We start from the raw sequence: 19822 nt of genomic DNA, 5'->3' as shown, positions 1-19822 counted from the left end.
TTCATTTAATTATGCATTTATATATATATATACATACTGTGTGTATATATATATATATATATATATATATATATATATATATATATATAATGTGATAAAATATTCTAATGTTTTTGCCATATTTTATCGATATTTTTAAAATAGTATTTAAAAGTATTTTGTATAATTGAAAATGTAAATAGTTACTAATTATTGTTACTTTCTTTAGATTGCTATCTCTGTTCTAAGGATTTGTTAGACTCATAAACATGTCTTAATAGATCTTGCTTTGTGCACTAGTATCAGAAAAAGATGTTCTTCAGACGGTACCTACAAAGTTAGAGGAAAAAAAGATGAATAATTAAGATTAACGAAGAAGTGTGTCTCAACTCTTAATACTTTTGTTCCCAAAATGCAGGATGTCATATATTTGCGCAATGTATTCATATACCGCTCTCCATGTGTCCCCCTGCGTTGGTATGTCTCGTTAAAATGCTGTTTCCTGCTGTTGAACTGTGATTATTGCCACGCATCTTGAACTTCTCTTGGCCGCTGAGGCTAACCTCTCGTTTCGGCAGGCTTGTGCCACCGGTGTATCCGCTTGTAACTGTGTTAACATCCGTGTCTATAGTGGCTTCTGATTTGCAGTAAAACCTGTGGAGGCCCTTGCGGAAATGAATTGTGAAGAGGCCGTAGATGAGCGGGTCCAGGCAGGCGTTGACCAGCCCAAAGATGAACAGGAGGTGGGTCAGCGAGTGGGAGACCTTCCCTTCCAGGTCATCTGGAAGGAACCAGTACCAAAGACCCAGCAGGTAGTAGGGAGTCCAGCAGATGATGAAGGACAACACGATAACAACACTCATTTTTAGGGTTCTCATGCGAGCTCTTGGGATGTTGTTTTTGGAGCAGCGCAAATGCACCTCACCGGAAGATCCTGGCAGGGAGAAAAAAACTCAATGAATTCAACTTGACTTAGAAATAATTGCTGATAGAACTCACTGTTGTTCTTTTTCAGACGCTTGGAGATCTCAAAGAGGATCCTGGTGTAGCACGTGATCATGATGGCCAGCGGCAGCAGGAACTGGCAAGAGAAGGTAAACATGTTGTACGCCGTCTCGTGCCAGCGTGAATTGAAACTTCCCCGTGTGGTGCACTGGGTGAAGTCCTCGGGATGCTCTATGGTCACGTTGTGGAACAGGTATATCTGACATGCAAAGATGAAGAGAAAACACTGCAGTTAAAGAAGCAGCAGTGAACATGTAATCAAATGACTTCATCAGTTTTGTTTAGATCGTCTTAGATATTTAAAAATCAAAAAGAGTTCTTACAAGAGCCAAGGGGTATCTTATGATAGGGGATCATTCGAATTGGGGGAGTCTGAATCCACTATCAACTTCGCTGTTGAATCATCGGACATAAATTTCCATTCCGTGAGAGTAAGGTTCGTTGAGTAGTTGAGACAACTTTGTTGGGATGATGTTCCTTTATAAGGGAGGCGCCGCCCTAAGACACAAAGCTCGCAGTCCCGACACACAGACTCGCGAAAATTGGCTACCTCGCCCCGAGGTGTAGCTTTGACCAGCGCACTCAGGCAGGAGGCCTCCCTCCCTGCTCCCCTCTGTCAACAGTAAAGATCCTTTCACAGGTTTACCTACAGAAAATGTAGGTAAACGTGAAGTTTCCCTTTTAAGTTTGGGAACTTAACATTACAGCCATGTAATGACTCACTGGTGAGTCTTCAGTTCATATCACCAGATTGGCACTAATGATGTGTACTGTATACTGTATAGTCTAGAGCATACAGTACATATCATCGCAATCTGTTTAAAAAAACAACTATGCAAACTAATCAGATTTGAATATTAAAATCAGTAGTCTAAGTCAGTCCTAGTTGTTATGCTGTTGTTGAACAATAAAACTCTGAAAATTCTAAAACAAGAAAAGGACCATGTGACATGTATAGATCTGGTAAAGAACAAGTACTGATCGGACCCTTGACCTCAGTGACCACAACCACCTTGGGTCCCCTATTTAAAATCAGTATGTTTTCTGCACATACTGAAGTCATAGAGATATAATACCTGGAGTTAGCCAACGAGCCAGAGAAAAGTATGCCTTAGTTTTTACCAAAGGTTGCATACAATAACAAATAAAGGCTGCAAGGGGCATAAAATAAAAATACTAAAACCTATACACAAATTCTATTCCTATAACTGGCGTCAGTTGAGTTATATGGTTAGTCTGAACATATACCTAAGTTATACCTCAATGGACAGTCTTCATGTGGACAGAACACATAAAGCGGTATAATAAAATGTTTTGATACAATAATTAAAACAATCATAAACAAGATAACTCCCTATTTTTATATTTATGGTTGTCTTGTGCACTGGCAGAAACATTCCAAAGTAGTTAGATTTATTGGGAGGAGGAAGCCTCATGAGTGAGACTACTATCTAGTTTGGCCCTGGCATACAGCCCATGTTGATTTTGCTGCTTCTCCTCTTTTAAGACATCTACGGCCCTTTTTTCTCAAATATAGTTGTTTTTAAAAGGCTTTATAAATAAAGTCGGCAGAGTCCGAAGCAGAAATTTATTTTGAGGGCCTCACCCCACTTTTTTTCCACAGTTATTTTATTTACATGAAACAATATTCATACTTTCTCAACCCTCTGGGGACGTTCAATTTTAATTATCTTCAAACAGGATATACATAAAAATTTCTTAAGTTTTTAACGGTTATAAAAAAACATTTTGAATTGTTTTTTCACCTGTTTTTTTCTCGAATTTCTCAACAAACTTCAGTCCTTTAAAAAAATGTCAAACATGTAATATATTTTTTTAAAGATCATGACCCTTTTGTAGGCCTTGTGATCAGATATTGTCACGTGTTTAAACCAGTAAAATAATTAATGTCAAGCAAATTGATACTAATTAACAACTTAAACATAATTTAATCAAAAGGGCTTTAAAGTGTTAAAAAACATGGCCTGTTTTGTATTTGTGTTAAGGATTGAGAGATTTAAGCAAAGAAAGTTAAAACAATAGGAATTTTAAATGTTTTATGTCCTTTGAATCTCAAAGGATTTTACATCCTGTTTGGGTTTGCCGTACACTGGAATAAATGCCAATGTATTGTACACCAGTGAAACAATGGAACTTTGCATTGTTAATATTTAACTTGAAAATAGCACTTTTAGGAAAATCATGTACAATGGAGTAACACAACACAAATAATTTTTTGTTGGTGCAAAAAAACTCATATAACTAATACATAAAGTACTTCAGTTTATCAGCCCAATACTAACACTATGCACCATGACGGGAAATGTTGCCATTATATTTTTATCAATGACAAAGCAGGAAAGTGAAAACTTTTGTGGTAAAATTTCAGATGAAGCGTTTTGTCGTTCATTAATTGAAATTTTACATCCACTTCCTCACACAAAACGGGGCCATACTTGCAGCGCGTGATCTGCATAGATGGAGGGGCAGCCCTTAAAGGTGGTATGGTATGGCTAAATTTCACATCACTTTCCTTTTCTTTTACACGCTGCCACCAGAAGAGTCTGCCTCATGATTGGGAGACTTAATGGAAGTTACATGTGGATATTCAAATTTGATGAAGGTTAAAATTTAAAAGTAAAATGAACAAAAGTGACTTTGTCCTTCCTTAGTGTAGTGACGTGCTATGTACTACGCGTCTGTATCCCTCCACCACGTGGTGTGCACAATAACTAGATTTTATTTTCTGTTTGTGCAAAAACAACCACTAAACTTTGTAACTGTCAAATCTTTTTTATGTTTACAATATGCCATTGTACAATAGAAAACAAGCCTTGTAAGATTTTAGTAACTAATAGACAAGAAAAGATCATTTAAAGATAGAAAATTTGGAACGTGCTGACAACGCCCACGTTTTGAATGTTTTATACCATAAAACATCTCATGGCTTAAACATAAACGTGACCTGAGGTTTAGTCAATTATTAAAATAAGACAGTGTACTGCAGCATCTTAGATATCCATGAAGCCCTTTTTAGCATGATGATGACCTCATAGTTTTGCTGTGGTTCTAGATGGAGGTGCATTCTGTGGTCAAAAGACATGTTTTTAACACTTATATTCAAATGAGTACACTGATGTCATGACAGCTGCAATGAAGTAACATTCGAGTTTGACCTTTTAAAAACTGACCTGCAGCCGGCGAGCTCACCTGAGGGACAGACAGCAAGACGCTCGTGGTCCATGCCGCCGTCAGCATGACCGTGTTCCTCTTCCTGGCTTTGTTGATGGCCAGCGGGTTCAGAATGGCTGACTGGCGGTCCAGACTGATCACCACGGTGACGAAGGCGCCGGAGTACATGGCTTGGAGCTTGAGGAACATCAGCACCCTGCAGGCCACATCTCCCGCCAACCACTGCACTGTGATGTTCCACACGGCGTCCACCGGCATCACGATGAAAGTGACCAGCAGGTCCGCCAACGTCAGGTTGATGATCAGCACCCTGACGTGGGACTTCCGCTTGCCATCCGCGTAGGCCGCCCGCAGCACGGCCAGGTTGCAGAAGGCCGACACACCGCACAGGATGAAGGTGATGATCACTCGGACTTTGGCGGCCGTGGTGAAAGTGGGCAGCTGCAGGTGGTCATCCAGGCACAGCCAGGAGGAGACATTGCAGCTGGTGTTGACAAGCTGTAGGTCTGCGCTCAGTTGATGCATGCTAGTGCCCATTTTCCTGGAGAGGGGGCATTCTGCTCATGCGTGAAGGTCAGTGCTAGTCCCACAATGACATCAAAAACATCCATGACTCACAAGCTGTGCACTACATGCAAATCATCTTTTGTCATTTACCACAACTACAAAAGCTTCATCAATTACTCATACGGACACCATATTTGCTGAGGGGGTAGGACAGCATGGTTACAATTTTAGCTCATACATACATTAAAGGTCTCAGAGGTCCCACAATGGTATTGGAAGTTCCTTGTCCAAAATCTAGTCTTGATGCAGGAACGTTTTAAAGTGCTTTATGGTTAGCCTTGTGGGAATACGTCATTATGTGTCTGTAGCTTTAATGCTAATGAGCTGAGTTGTCCCCATCTAAGGGCCTGATTTACTAGAGGTTTGCATGTACTAAAAACACATGCAAACTTGATAGCGCATGTGCAAATTGATACATCAACACTGTCTCACCAACATTTTACAAGCACTTTTTTGCTTTTTATTTAGCTCATGTCAGAACAACATGCAAACCGACATTTCCAAACACAGATGAAGGATCGGTGCTCGCGCTGCACGATGGACAGACAAGAATCTTGCATCCTGTGTGCGTGTGTGAACAATTTGGATGGCCAGAAGTAAAAAATAGTAGCTATATTGTCCTTTTAGTGTTTTGGTGTCTGCTGGTGTTTTTTTTTTTTTTTTATGTTGTTGGGTTTTTTTTAATTTAGGAAATATATTACAATAATATATCTCCAAAAGGTAAATGTCTTTCATTGTGCTTTTTTTTTTTATTATTTGAGTCATTCTAGCGCACAAATGCGCTGGTGATGCGATCCACACCAGAGCACACAGAAGTAAGTGTCTGTCTGCATATGTTTCTGTTGTTTAGATTGCGATTCAGAAAAGGTGTTACAGATTACAGATGTGCGCCGCTGGTTTGCCACATGGCACGCAGGTAAGAGCATGATAACATGGATGTGCAGAAAATTATCAATTGTCTCCGGAGTTAAAGCCCTGTGTGGACGCAAAATCCTCATTTAAGTAGAGTTAATAGATCATGCACAACAAGCCAACTAATAGAACTTGCAATTTTATATTTTGCGCACGCTGTCTAGCACAAAGTATTTGGATCTTAGACAATCAGGCCCGAAGCGTGTGGCTACCAGAAACGCTATCGTACAGGGCTTTTCATGTATGCACTATGGGCCTGATCTACTTAAGGTTTGTATGTACTAAAACATTTGCAAACTTGATCGCACACGCAAAGCTGATCTACTAAACTTGTGTGCAGATTGCGTCTCTTAAGTGAGCAGAACAAGGGGCACAATCTATTTAGCGTGTCTGTTTTTAATGAATATGTAGAATATATATGCTGCTCATCAGAACACCCACAGTACTGACAGGAGAAACTGCTATTATAATTATTCTGCACAGGCAGATTCATTTATCAATAATAAAACTCAACTGCGAGCACTATTTTGCATCTTTATTTAGCACTTCTGAAAAGTATGTTCAAACTGACATCGTTACGCACACGCCTGTGAGAAAGGAGGCGATTGCATAGCAGCCTATACTATGTATGCTTGCCAACATATTTGGACTGTCAAAAATAAAAATATCAGACATATTGTCTACACCAATATCATTTTATAATTTCATAACTGCTGGATGAATTAAGGGGCTAATTAAAACAAATTAAATTGATGTGTTTTTGTGTCTTCTGGTGTAAAGCCGCTACTCCTCCACATTGAGAGGAGCCAGATAAGGTGGTCCGGGCGTCTGGTCAAAATGCCCTCCAAACGCCTCCCTGGGGAGGTGTTTAGGGTGCGTCCAACCAGTAGGAGATCACGGGGAAGACCCAGGACACGGTGGAGAGACTTTGCTCCCTAGATGTCCTGGAAACGCTTTGGGATTACCCTGGGAAGAGCTGGACGAAATAGCTGGGGCGAGGGAAGTTTGTGCTTCTCTGCTTAGGCTGCTGCCTCCACGACCCGTCTTCGGATAAGCGGAAGAAGATGAATGAATGGATGGCGTTTTTTTAAATATCGTTCCTTTTTTCATTTAGAACATTTACCATCAATATACCTCCTATGTAAAAAAAACTTCTTGCAAAATGCATTTTCTTTTCCGCCATTAGTGCCGCAGCCTTTCCCATGAGCGCACCGTCAGTGCACAAAAAAATGTTTTCAATATATATGCACCGCAGGACTGCTTTTAAAATTCCGGTAAAATTGATTCATGTCTGCTGCTTGTTTCAAAACATAAAAAAACAGGATTTTGTTCTGTGGTAAAACCCCTGTATACTTTGACCTAGTTCTTCCCTTCACTTGCGGGGCATTGAGCAGCGACAGCAGATCTCCATTTCACTCTGTCCATAGCAAGACTCTTTGCTTCTTCCAAGTTAAGTCCCATTGACTCCAGATCACTTATGATTGTTCTCCTCCATGTGGTTAGATGGCCTTGCCCTTTTCTTTTTTACCATATTGTGGTTCACTAGTGAGGACTTGGTTTTTTTAGTTTGTTTTTTTCAAGCACCTATTCGTTTGGGACTTTATCTTTCCATGTGATGTTTAAAATGTTCCTTAGGCATCTTTGATTAAAATCATTGATCTTTTGGGATAGTGCCTCACTGGCATATACAGTATGGCTCCTGGAATAATTTAGAAGTTGTATGGAATGTTTTTACTCTTTGATGTGATGGATCTGTATGTCCAGATCTTAGTCAGTCTTCGAAAGACAGCTGTAGCTTTGCCCAACCTGCTTGAACTATCAATTCCTGTCTCCTTTTTTGGATGGAATGCTCCTCAGGTAGGTAAAGCTCCGTACATGTTCTGCAGTTTCGTTATTCACTTGCAAAGTGAGAGGGTGTTGTTCCTTCACTGACATGACTTTTGTTTTTTCAGTGCTGATCTTGAGGCCCACCTTAGCTGCTGTGTCTGACAGACTGCCATCTCTTGTAAAGCCTTTGCTGTGTCTCTAGGAAGGGCCAAGTCAACAGCAAAATCTGGGTCAGTTATTTTAGTGTCATGCCAGTTCATTTCAAAGGTAGTTTGTTCATGGCTTTGCGCGTCACAGGGGCAACAGTATGCATCCCTGACGTACACCTCAGATGATGTTGGAGTACTCTGAATGACTGTCGCAGCAGTACGAGTTAGTATACAAACTCTTAATACATTTTTGTAGGAGTCCATAGATGTTTGCTATGCTCCATACTGAGGCCGATGTACACTACCGAAGTTCAATTTGAAGTCTACAAAAATGATGTGTAGTTTCTTGTTAAATTCTAGACTTTGCTCGATTATGTTCCTGAGAGTTAGTTTGTTCAGCGCAGGACCTTCCCTTGCGGAAACGAGCCTGTTCCTTTCAAAAGTCTTGTATCCAGAGTATCATTGGGTCTGTTTAATTTGTATAAAAAAATGACCTGGGATTAGGGTTGTCCCGATACCAATAATTTAGTACTGGTACCAAAATGTATATCAATACTTAATTTTTCCAAATAAATGGAACTTAGAAAAATTTCAATATTAGCTTTATTTTAACAGAAAATCTTACACTACATTAAACACTCCCTGTCAAAGAGCAATTTTACAAGCTTAAAATATAAATTAAAAGGCATTGAAATGGCATCGACTCTGAAGGGAACGTCTTCCTTGTGCTCCTCAACTACTGTCTGCACCGGACCGAACAGTAGGACAGGTGCAACTACATTATTATCCGTCACTTTTTATATCTCCATGTGCAGATCTGAATGCTTATTATTTAAATGTTTACCTAAGTTTGAAGCAAAGATGCCAAAACTACCGCCACATTTGGTGATGCGTGTTTTAAAGCAGCTGTTGTGAATGTAGCGTATTAGTGTGTGTGTACTCCTTTAAGAATGGCAGTATGTTGGGTGAGTGACGTGAGTAAGTTAATGGGCAAGTTTGGAGAGGTAGCGCTAGCATGTGCTGGAGTGTCAATAGCATGGTGGATGTCCGGTTGTGCCCTGTGGAAATTACAAATTAACCAAGTTGTAACTAATCGACGGCCTCGTCATTCCGGCCTAAGAGCGTAGCCTTACGGACCCATTGTGAAGTGAATGGTGTTACCCCCAACAAAACATTGGCCCTGGAGGGAACGTCTCCCCTGCTCTCCTCGACCACGGCCTGGGAGCCGACAAGCAGGAAAGGTCTAAAACAGTACTAGCAATGCGGTGCCTTCCTGTTTGAAGCGTCACCTTTATTGTTAGTTTTGCAGTCCAAATACCTCCGTATTGCGTTTCATGCACCCTCTTTTAAACAGTAGAGTTTTAGGGGTTTTTTGCCATTTTTCCTCTCCAAGATGTTATTACTTGTATGGACTTTGTGTGTGCTTGGTGTTTGACACACACAACATGTGCCTCTGCTCTGTAGTCACCGCCGCAATGCGGCACTCAGATGAATGAACCATACCGGTACTGATTTCAATTGATTAGTATCGCGATAATTTTTTGAAAGCGGTATACCATACAACCCTACCTCAGATAATAGTGTAATCCCTCTCCAGTTGTTAGTTATTTAAATCTCCTTTTTTGAGAAATTTTACAATTATTCCTTTATTCCAGTCTTTGGGCACTTGTTTCTGTTTCCCAAACCTTGTTGAACATGTGTGTTAACTGTTTTGTTATTTGCTCCTGCCCATATTTCAACATTTCTGTTGAGATCTTGTCAATTTCTGGTGTTTTGTCGTTCCTTAGGGCGTTGATAGCTTTTAAAAATTAATGTTCTATGATCTGTTCTGTATTTATTTTTAAGGTCAAGGGGATACATGGTGTCATGCTTACTCGAGTCAATTAGCAATGTTGGATCTGGTTGTCTTTAAAATGTTCCACTCATCTAGTTTTCTGGTCTTCTTCTGCCAAAAGGTTCTTCCCATATTTGCTCTTTATTGGTATCGAACTTGGGTTACTGGTTCCACTTACCTCTTTTACGATTCTGAATAGCGTTTTTAAGTCATTTCTGTTTGCAGCATTTTTTGCGCCTTATTATTTCTTCTGAAGCCAAGACTTCTAGTCCCTTCTGCATTGTTTTTTTATTTTCTTGTCAGTTTCAGAGTACAGTTGTGCCTGTTGGTTTATGTTTCGCTCAATCCTTGCCTGGTCCCTTTTAATTTGCTTTCTTTCATCAATAAGTTTCCAGGTTTCTTGACTGATCCATTGTTCACGTCTTTTCAGCAGGATCAATCACATAAGACTTTATTTGGTTACATTCTTCTTCAATATCTTGGGAGTGCTGCAGGACTACAAGACGGTCGGTAAGTGAGCTACAGACGGAATTTATTGGCAACGTTTACATTCTTTAAGTTTTATACCGCAACTGGACGCTCAGTTTTTTGGTCCTTTTTCTGTTTTAAATTGGGGCGTAGTGTGCTGGTAAGCAAGTAGCTATTGGTCCCACATCACCCTCACTCCTTACTTTTACTTACTTGCTTTACTTACGTCAGATACGAAAAGACTTTCATCTACCTCTGATGCGGACAAAATAAATGCTTGTTGCAGGTTTGAACTGCATAGTACACGCAAAAGCCTTGTTTAAATAAGTCGGCCTCCACCAGTTTTCAATTGTACTTGCAGTCTTAATGAATCACACACAACACACCTACTAATAGTACACACAATTTTTTAGTTTGGTATTCGGATCTTAGTAGATTGGGCTCCAAATCTGCCCTTGTTCAACATAATTGATGCGATATTATCAGATAAAAAAAGGAAACAAACGTTAGCTTTACTGTAACAGAGTTATGTTAGCTATAGTGCTAACATTACACTCACATTTTGACAGCAACTTCATGCTAGGTTGGCCTATTTGCAAAAAACAACAACCAAACATTCTAACCCGCAGTTCCATATATCTAGCTAAATCAAGGATAGAGAGACAGATTTATTTTCAGATGTAAAGCGAAGCCTGCAAATTGTATTTTTTATTTTATTTTATTTTTTTTACACACAAGACTATCCTGGTGGTGGAGTCAGGGTGGGTCAGAGGTGATCATGTCCATGAGTTGGAAAGTGTTTCCTTCATGATGTCATGAATATCAAAAGCAAACTTTTAAGCTATTTTTTTCTCAAAAAATTAAGGGAGGTGATAGTTTTTTCTCATGTTTGACTTTAGGGCAGGGATATTCAACTAAAATGCTTTGGGGAGCACATTTCCAAGTTTTTCCTCATGTTTGGTGCTCATAAAGACTTTAGGGCCGGGATATTCAACTAAATTGATTTGGAGGCCACATTTCCAAGTTTTTCCTCATATTTGGCGCTCATAAAGACTTTAGGGCAGGGATATTCAACTAAATGGTAAATGGGTTATACTGCCTTTTTAAGGACACAAAGCGCTTTGACACTATTTCCACATTCACCCATTCACACAAATTGCTTTTGGGGCCACATTTCAAAAAAGCTAGGGACCAGGGGGCCGAACTTCTCTCTTCACTATTAGTCTTATTTTGTATATACTCAGAGAACCAATGGCTGCAGAAGACATTTGATTTTGATCTATTTACAGGAGCGCCCTGCTTTTTTTAAGGACTTAGTCAAAACGATTCAAAGGAAATCTCTATAACAACATTTTAAGAATCTGCTGCAAAAATGTTTTTTCAACTGATAAACTCGCAGGCCACCAGTCGAATAGCTGACATGAAGAAAAAGAGAGGACCTAAAACAGAACCTTGAGGAACCCTAATAGTATAAACAAAGAAGTTGAACAAATGTCCACTGACTGCATCTTGTAGTTACATAAATCACATTAGAAAAGAAAATTGACGCTGCCAAAAAGTAGAGGGGTGCCTTGAGGAACGCCTCAGTTAAACAAGTTGGACTACAGTGTTTTGTCTGTTAGCTAGGTTGAAATGTCAATGCAATGATCTGCCAATGTATTTACAGTGGTCCAAGTTCCTCCATAAAACAGTTACACTCCAGTGTTTTTTGGATTTTGCTGCAAAAAAATAAACAATTTATAAACAACAGTACTCTTGCCTTACATTTTGGGCTGCCAGTTTAATTGCATTAGGAAAACATATCACAATTAAAGCATCCCTAAAAAGTCCTTTTTGCAAAATTGTCCATGATGTCATGGCATTTGTGTCCATATTGTGCACACAGGGTGTAGGAGAGTCAAATACTGTGGCAGAATTGTGTGGTTGTTGTCGTACAATTTTAAATGAATTTAAAGGAACCCTTTCACGCTTGATATTTTGATTGCAATTTTACACTTCGTTTGATGCACCACCATAAAGCCTCAAGGGAGCTGCAGTGTTATTGCATAATCAGACATATCGGCGTTTATTTTGAATGAGGGCCAAAATATGTAAAATGTTTCAATGACATGAATATTACCATTCAAAGTCTAAGACATTTAAAAACATGCATTGATTGTTCATTTTAAAATATAGTCAATTACCAAATTAGCTAAATTGATTTAGTGATATGAAATGTAGTATAAATGTAACAAAATTATGCAATGGTTCCTATTATTTATTAGATTACAATTATGATTTAATGATAAAGCACACAAAGACACTTGCTGATAAGAGAGTGAAACCACACTTCTGCTCAAATCTGACTTGATAGAGGTGATAACTGTGCATTATTTTAAAAATTCATATTGTTCTTGATAGTAATGTTAGGATTGCAATTGATTTTCTTACTGACCAGCTGGACTATTACTGCACACTTTGTGCACACAAACACAACACACACTGAGAGACACACAAATAAACATTAACTTCATATGTTACATCCTGTTAGTACGTTTTGAATAAAATATGCACATTCATCAAATTATATTGTGACATAAAACACTGATTTGTAAGCTACAAACAGAAAATAGAAAATGATGTACTCACTCGCAATGTAATAATTGGCTTTTGCTCATGTCTTGGAGAAAATGCAGTCTTGCGTAAATGTTGAATCCTCCCATGCACAGTAGGCTTTTAAACAAAACCGTCCAGCTTGAGGAGCTCTTTGAATGCATGTGTACGCTGTGCCCCTTCTTCACATGCAGCCAGTGTGCCAATGAGAGCGCAGCAAGGTGTGGTGTCACCTCTAACCATGCTTTATTGTTACAAACACATACTCAATTTTTATAAAGCTATATTACTTAATTATTTCTCACAAAGGGGGAGTGTGTGTGTGGGCCCGGGGGATCTTTTACAAAACACTCACTCTATTACAGTGATTCATACAGTAGGGATGATGCAAATGTTAGTATCGAGCCAATGCCAAGAAAATACACCAATAGATACTTTTTGCTAAAAATTTTGTGATTTTGCCTTTAATTTGCCTATCTTGGTTAGAATGTGAGTAAACAAAAATAGATATTATAACAAAATGTATTGAATAATAATAATAAAATAACAACAACAACAATAATAATAATAATAATAATACAAAAACAATATATTTAATAAAATACCAGATTTAACAACTACCGTATTTCCTTGAATTTCCGCAGGGCATATAGTATGTGCCTGCCTTGAATTACTGCCGGGTCAAACTCGTTTCCCCAAAAAATAAGCGCATGCTTTGTGTTACCGCCTGGTCAAACTCGTGGCGTCACGAGTGACACTTCCCCTGTCATCATTTTCAAAATGGAGGAGGCTGATTTCAATACCGGTAATTTGAAATTGCATAAAGGGAAGACGATTAACAGCTATTCAGTAGGATTTAAGGTCCAAGCTTAAATCACACTCAAATTTTTACTGCATACTTTTGGTAAGTGTCGGAGTAAGAAGAGGTTTTAAAATAATTAGCACATGCTTACTTTTACCGCATGCCTTTGGTAAGTGCAGGAGTGAAAAAAGGTTTTAAATTAATTAGCGCCACGGCGGCAATTCAAGGAAATACGGTAATTTACAATATTCCATCCATCCATTCATCCATTTTCTACCGCCTATCCCTTTCGGTGTCGCGGGAGGTGCTGGAGCCTATCTTAGCTGCACTCGGGCGGAATGCTGGGTACACCCTGGACAAGTCGCCAGCAATAATGAACAATCTGAAAATTAGAGCTGTCCAAATTAATGCGTTAATGTCTGAGATTAATTACAAATAGTATTGCGTCAATCATGTACACACCGCAGATTATTGCAACTTTACCTAAACAGTGGATGATTACCTGAAAGGCGGCACAGGGTGTTGTACGAAGATGAGGAGACTAGTGTGCTCGCTGGCAAATTTGGCTTTAAAAAATACAACTTTACATAATACTGTTCCTAAGTTTTGAACAAATAAATGACTTGCGTCAGATCTTCACGAATGACATTCTGACAATATAGTCAAATTATTTAGCAGTAATATTACTAAATTTTCTTACAGTTCAACATATCCGTAAGGGTGTGGTAAGAAGTAAAACAGTGGTATTTCTTAAAGTTCATTGAAATTTTGAAAGTAAGTAATTTACTTTGATTAATCAAAATTCTAAAAATGTACTGTGTTTCATCAAAATTATAAAGTGTGATTGATCTGATTTAAAAGATAAAATTCTTTGAAAGAACTAATCTAATTACAAAAATATAAGACAATTGTTGTGTACTGGGAGGAGTAGACGGCACAGACCACAAGGGGGCATAGTAGCTCTGTTTTATTACAACCCCCGTTTCCATATGAGTTGGGAAATTGTGTTAGACGTAAATATAAACGGAATACAATGATTTGAAAATCATTTTCAACCCATATTCAATTGAATGCACTGCAAAGACAAAATATTTGATGTTCAAACTCATAAACTTTATTTTTTTTGCAAATAATAATAAACTTAGAATTTCATGGCTCCAACACGTGCCAAAGTAGTTGGGAAAGGGTATGTTCACCACTGTGTTACATCACCTTTTTCTTTTAACAACATTCAATAAACCTTTGGGAACTGATGAAACTAATTGTTGAAAATTTGAAAGTGGAATTATTTCCCATTCTTGTTTTATGTAGAGCTTCAGTCGTTCAACAGTCCGGGGTCTTGCTGTCGTATTTTACGCTTCATAATGCGTCACACATTTTCGATGGGAGACAGGTCTGGAATGCGGGGGGGCCAGGAAAGTACCCGCACTCTTTTTTTACAAAGCCACGCTGTTGTAACACGTGCTAAATGTGGCTTGGCATTGTCTTGCTGAAATAAGCAGGGGCGTCCATGAAAAAGACGGTGCTCAGATGGCAGCATATGTTGTTACAAAACCTGTATATACCTTTCAGCATTAATGGTGCCTTCACAAATGTGTAAGTTACCCATGCCTTGGGCACTAATGCACCCCCATACCATCACAGATGCTGGCTTTTGAACTTTGGGTCGATAACAGTCTGGAAGGTTCGCTTCCCCATTGGTCCGGATGACACGATGTTGAATATTTCCAAAAACAATTTGAAATGTGGACTCGTCAGACCACAGAACACTTTTCCACTTTGCATCAGTCCATCTTAGATGATCTCGGGCCCAGAGAAGCCGGCGGCGTTTCTGGATGTTGTTGATAAATGGCTTTCGCTTTGCATAGTAGAGCTTTAACTTGCACTTACAGATGTAGCGACAAACCGTATTTAGTGACGGTGGTTTTATGAAGTGTTCCTGAGCCCATGTGGTGATATCCTTTACAGTTTTATGGGATCAAAGGTCACAGCCATTCAATGTTGGTTTATGGCCATGCCGCTTACGTGGAGTGATTTCTCCAGATTCTCTGAACCTTTTGATGATATTATGGACCGTAGATGTTGAAATCCCTAAATTTCTTGCAATTGCACTTTCAAAAACGCTGTTCTTGAACTGTTTGACTATTTGCTCACGCAGTTGTGGACAAAGGGGTGTACCTCGCCCCATCCTTTCTTGTGAAAGACTGAGCATTTTTTGGGAAGCTGTTTTTATACCCAATCATGGCACCCACCTGTTCCCAATTAGCCTGCACACCTGTGGGATGTTCCATATAATTGTTTCATGAGCATTCCTCAACTTTATCAGTATTTATTGCCACCTTTCCCAACTTCTTTGTCACGTGTTGCTAGCATCAAATTCTAAAATTAATGATTATTTGCACACAAAAAAATGTTTATCCGTTTGAATACCAAATATGTTGTCTTTGTAGCATATTCAACTGAAAATGGGTTGAAAATGATTTGCAAATCATTGTATTCCGTTTATTTTTACATCTAAAACAATTTCCCAACTCATATGGAAACGGAGTTTGTATATATAATATACATATACAGTATATATATATATATATATATATATATATATATATATATATATATATATATATATATATATATAAACAATAATATAATAATCTTGAGAATGGAGTGTGACTAAATTCCAAGAGTGTGTATGTGAGACTGTGTGTGTGTGTGAGGGGGGGGGGGGGGGGGGGGGGTCATAAGACGTGGGAACTGGGAAGGCACAGAGAGAGAGCAAGTACGCGGGAGGAGAGCCAGAGACAGGATACTTACTACGAGGCGTGAACTATGTTCCGGCACAGGATCTTCGGGTCTGCTGGTCTTTATGCTGCTTTTCTTGATAAGTCCCAGGTGCCGTGCTCATAGCATGCGCCGTGACAATAATATAACTTTTGCAAGCAACTAATATACTGCGATTAATCAACAATCTAAAGTGTCATCATTTGGATATAAGAAATGTATCTTTTGACAGAACTAGAATAAATACAACAATATAAGACAATATAATAATATCAACAACATAGTTTAATTATACAATGTTTGAGCAAACTAAAGTCAACAGTGAGAAAAAAAAAGCAAAATGTCCTTTTTTTTTGTGTTTGAATGTATGTCTCTAAAGCCCTCATGTGTTGAAGGATTTATTTCAAGTTTGTAAACGATATAGCAATATGTACACAAGTCCAAGGTTTGCTCCAGTTTTTATATGACATCTCGTTATTCGTACGACCAGCCAGCTACCTAACGTTAGTTTATTTCTTGCGTATAATTCTGCACAAAGGAGTGATTTACTCTGCGTGAAGAATGGATGAGTTTTTATAGAGTTGGCACAATATAAAGAAATTCCCGCCAAGGATCCTTTTAGTCATCTTGTGTGTATTTTATTTGTTCATAGAATGTACACAGAAGGATGGATGTACTGTATGTCTTCTTTCTTCCTCCAATGAATACATAGGAGGAAGAAAGCCTCCTATGTAATGCCTTATCATGTCCTGTTCACATGATAAGGCATTCAGGCGCACTGCTGAGCTCTTGAGTGTTAGCTCAAAAGCTTTAAGAGTCTCTGTTCTGCTTTTCTTGGGTATGGCTGCAAAATAAGCCATCATGGGGCCAAAGAAAGTTTCAAGTGCCAGCACTTTGATAAAGAAGGTGAGAAACACTATTGAATTCAAGAAAAAACTTGCGCAAATTACGACACTGACGTCTGTATAGAAAGGTAAAAGTTATGTTCAACTTTCATTTATCTAATTCATTTATTGTATTAATTTCACATTGCTTGTAAAACTACAATTATTCTCTATAATATGTTGCGTTACTTATTTTTTGTTGTCTGGAATGGATTTGCATTATTTGTTATGGGCAAAATATATTCGTTTTTTGTATATTTCAGTTTTCACCTGACTATTAGACACCACTACTTACATTAAAAAATATTGGTTAAGCTTTATCAGTGTGCCATCTTTTACCCAGTTTCCCCCATGGTAGACAACAACATATATGTTTGATGAAACGTGATTATATGCTTGATGTATATGTGCATGTGTATGTAGATTATACACAGTGAATGTGTGTCGGGATGTACGTACCGTGTGTGTGTGTATGTATGTACAGTATTTGTGAATGTATGTGCGACCATGTGTGCCAATGTGCGCGCGTATGTATGTATATATGAATAATTGTGCGTATGTATGTATGCATAATTGTGTGTATGTGCGTATGGTATGTGTGTTTGTATGTACAATATATTTGTCACCCAGTATGTACGAGAGCCAAAGTACGGCCCCAGCCACCCAGAAAGCCTCACCCAAAGCAGCAGGCGCAGTACCCAGGGAATAAGGGACCACCCAGGCAGGCCGGCCAGCCAGCCGGCCAACATCGGTACCCCCAGAGCCGGGCCCCCCTGCCACCAGGAAGGCCAGTGACAGCCTAAGAACATGGCACATTCAAGCCAGCAAGAGACCACATCCCACGCGGGCAGAAGGACGGGACTCCCTGCCCCACAAGCAACCGCCAACCAGACCCCTATGAGCCCAGCCCCCCATCCACAGGAAACCCCGGCACGGTCAGGGTCAAGCCACCCCACAGAAGGACTGCGCAACACGGTGTCCCAGGAACCACTTGCCCCACCGAAGGAGATGGAACACCCAACAACTGCGGAATGGGAATGAATGGAAAAATCCTTATATGCAATAAAGGTACATTTGTCTATTTTGATCATTGAGAGAATAAAAAAAACATATGCATTTGAATTAAATAATTCAGGGCTTCACGGTGGGAGAGGGGTTAGTGCGTCTGCCTCACAATACGAAGGTCCTGAGTAGTCCTGGGTTCAATCCCGGGTTCGGGATCGTTCTGTGTGGAGTTTGCATGTCCTCCCCGTTAATGCGTGGGTTCCCTCCGGGTACTCCGGCTTCCTCCCACTTCCAAAGACATGCACCTGGGGATAGGTTGATTGGCAAAACTAAATTGGCCCCAGTGTGTGAAAGTGAGTGTGAATGTTGTCTGTCTATCTGTGTTGGTCTTGCGATGAGGTGGTGACTTGTCCAGGGTGTACACCGCCTTCCGCCCTATTGTAGCTGAGAGGCACCGGCACCCCCTGCGACCCCAAAGGGAATAAGTGGTAGAAAATGGATGGATGGATCAATAAATACATCTTGAGATGTATATATATTAAATCATAAGATATTGTTTTTTTCACTATTTTTATAGTCTGTGGCTGTACTGCACATATTTGTAAAATAATGTCAGTTAATTTTAGTGACATTGCATTATTCATCACATTTCTTTACAACTTCATATTTCTTTACAACTTCATACAAATTTCACGTATCATTTTTGCAAGCAGCAGATGCTGTGTGAAATAACCCCTTGGCTATCATTCAGGATCTGTTCGGATATATTCATTTCCCAGCTTGCATACACAGTAGAGCAGTGGTCCCCAACCAATAAGAATTTTTGCGTTTTTTTTTTTTTTGGATTAAATCAACATAAAAAACACAATATACACTTAAAATTAGTGCACCAACCACAAAAACCTCCCTTTTTCATGACAAAAACGTCCCTTTTTCATGAAAAAGAAGAAGAAAAAAAAAAAGGTAAATATTAATACATCACTCAAATATGTATTAGAATATAAAAATAGGAGGAAGGTGTGAAATACAGTAGTACCTTTGTTTGTACAAATGCATGCATTGTATTTTGGGTAGACGTTGTGGCGCAGTTGGGGAGTTGCTGTGCCAGCAACCTGAGGATTCCTGGTTGGATCCACACCTTCTACTGGCCTCGTCACGTCCGTTGTGTCCTTGAGCAAGACACTCCACCCTTGCTCCTGAAAGTAATATGAAATAACATAATATATTTTAATAATTTTATCCAAAAACAGATGATACTTAACTATTAACATTGTTTTTTAAAATTATTTTCCATCATAAAACATTATTAAATAATATTGAATATTTTAAAGGACTTTTAAAGAAGTAAATAGCTTTACCCAGTTTTATATAAACATATATATATATATATATATATATATATATATATATATATATATACATAAAACTGAAAAGTATGCTGAAATTGTGCTGAAAATTAAAATTTTCCTGAAGAAACTCTCCTGACAGAATAAATAAAGTACTATTTAATCTAATCTAATATATTTATTTGATTTAAATTTAGAGCAAGGTATTTAGGGGTTGCCTTTATTTGTTGATTTTGTTTAAAATAGATAAATAAAATATCAATTAACACTATATTTTGAATGATGTTTCCAGAAAATAATAATAATATATGCCAAAAATTATATATTTAGAATATAATAAATTGGAGTAAGATATTTAGTCTGCCCTTTGTTCAAACAAGTAATTTTTTGACAATAATTAAAAATAAAACAATATATATTTTACAGGGTATTTTACAATAATAATAAATAACACAATATGTTTAAATTATATTTCCATA

At 38.6% G+C, this 19822-nt stretch overlaps 1 protein-coding gene and 1 long non-coding RNA gene across 2 annotated transcripts; one reads left to right on the top strand and one right to left on the bottom strand.

Moving 5' to 3' along the window:
- Positions 1 to 4: 4 nt before the first annotated feature.
- LOC133537315 (putative gonadotropin-releasing hormone II receptor) lies at positions 5 to 12751 on the bottom strand. Its single transcript, XM_061878350.1, has 4 exons — positions 12562 to 12751; positions 4195 to 4756; positions 979 to 1183; positions 5 to 913 (listed from the first exon to the last, which is right to left on the bottom strand). Exons 2-4 carry the CDS (start codon positions 4711 to 4713, stop codon positions 423 to 425), a joined length of 1215 nt encoding a protein of 404 aa, XP_061734334.1. The 5' UTR covers positions 4714 to 4756; positions 12562 to 12751; the 3' UTR covers positions 5 to 422.
- On the top strand, positions 104 to 6924 carry LOC133537325 (uncharacterized). The gene is made up of 3 exons (XR_009802653.1): positions 104 to 791; positions 849 to 1073; positions 4182 to 6924. It is a non-coding gene; the product is annotated as an uncharacterized LOC133537325 (long non-coding RNA).
- Positions 12752 to 19822: the final 7071 nt, after the last annotated feature.

This window comes from Nerophis ophidion, linkage group LG02 (assembly GCF_033978795.1).
Source record: "Nerophis ophidion isolate RoL-2023_Sa linkage group LG02, RoL_Noph_v1.0, whole genome shotgun sequence".
NCBI classification, from domain to species: domain Eukaryota; kingdom Metazoa; phylum Chordata; class Actinopteri; order Syngnathiformes; family Syngnathidae; genus Nerophis; species Nerophis ophidion.
The sequence above is the reverse complement of the archived record's forward strand: the minus strand, read 5'-3'. Positions and strand labels throughout refer to the sequence as shown.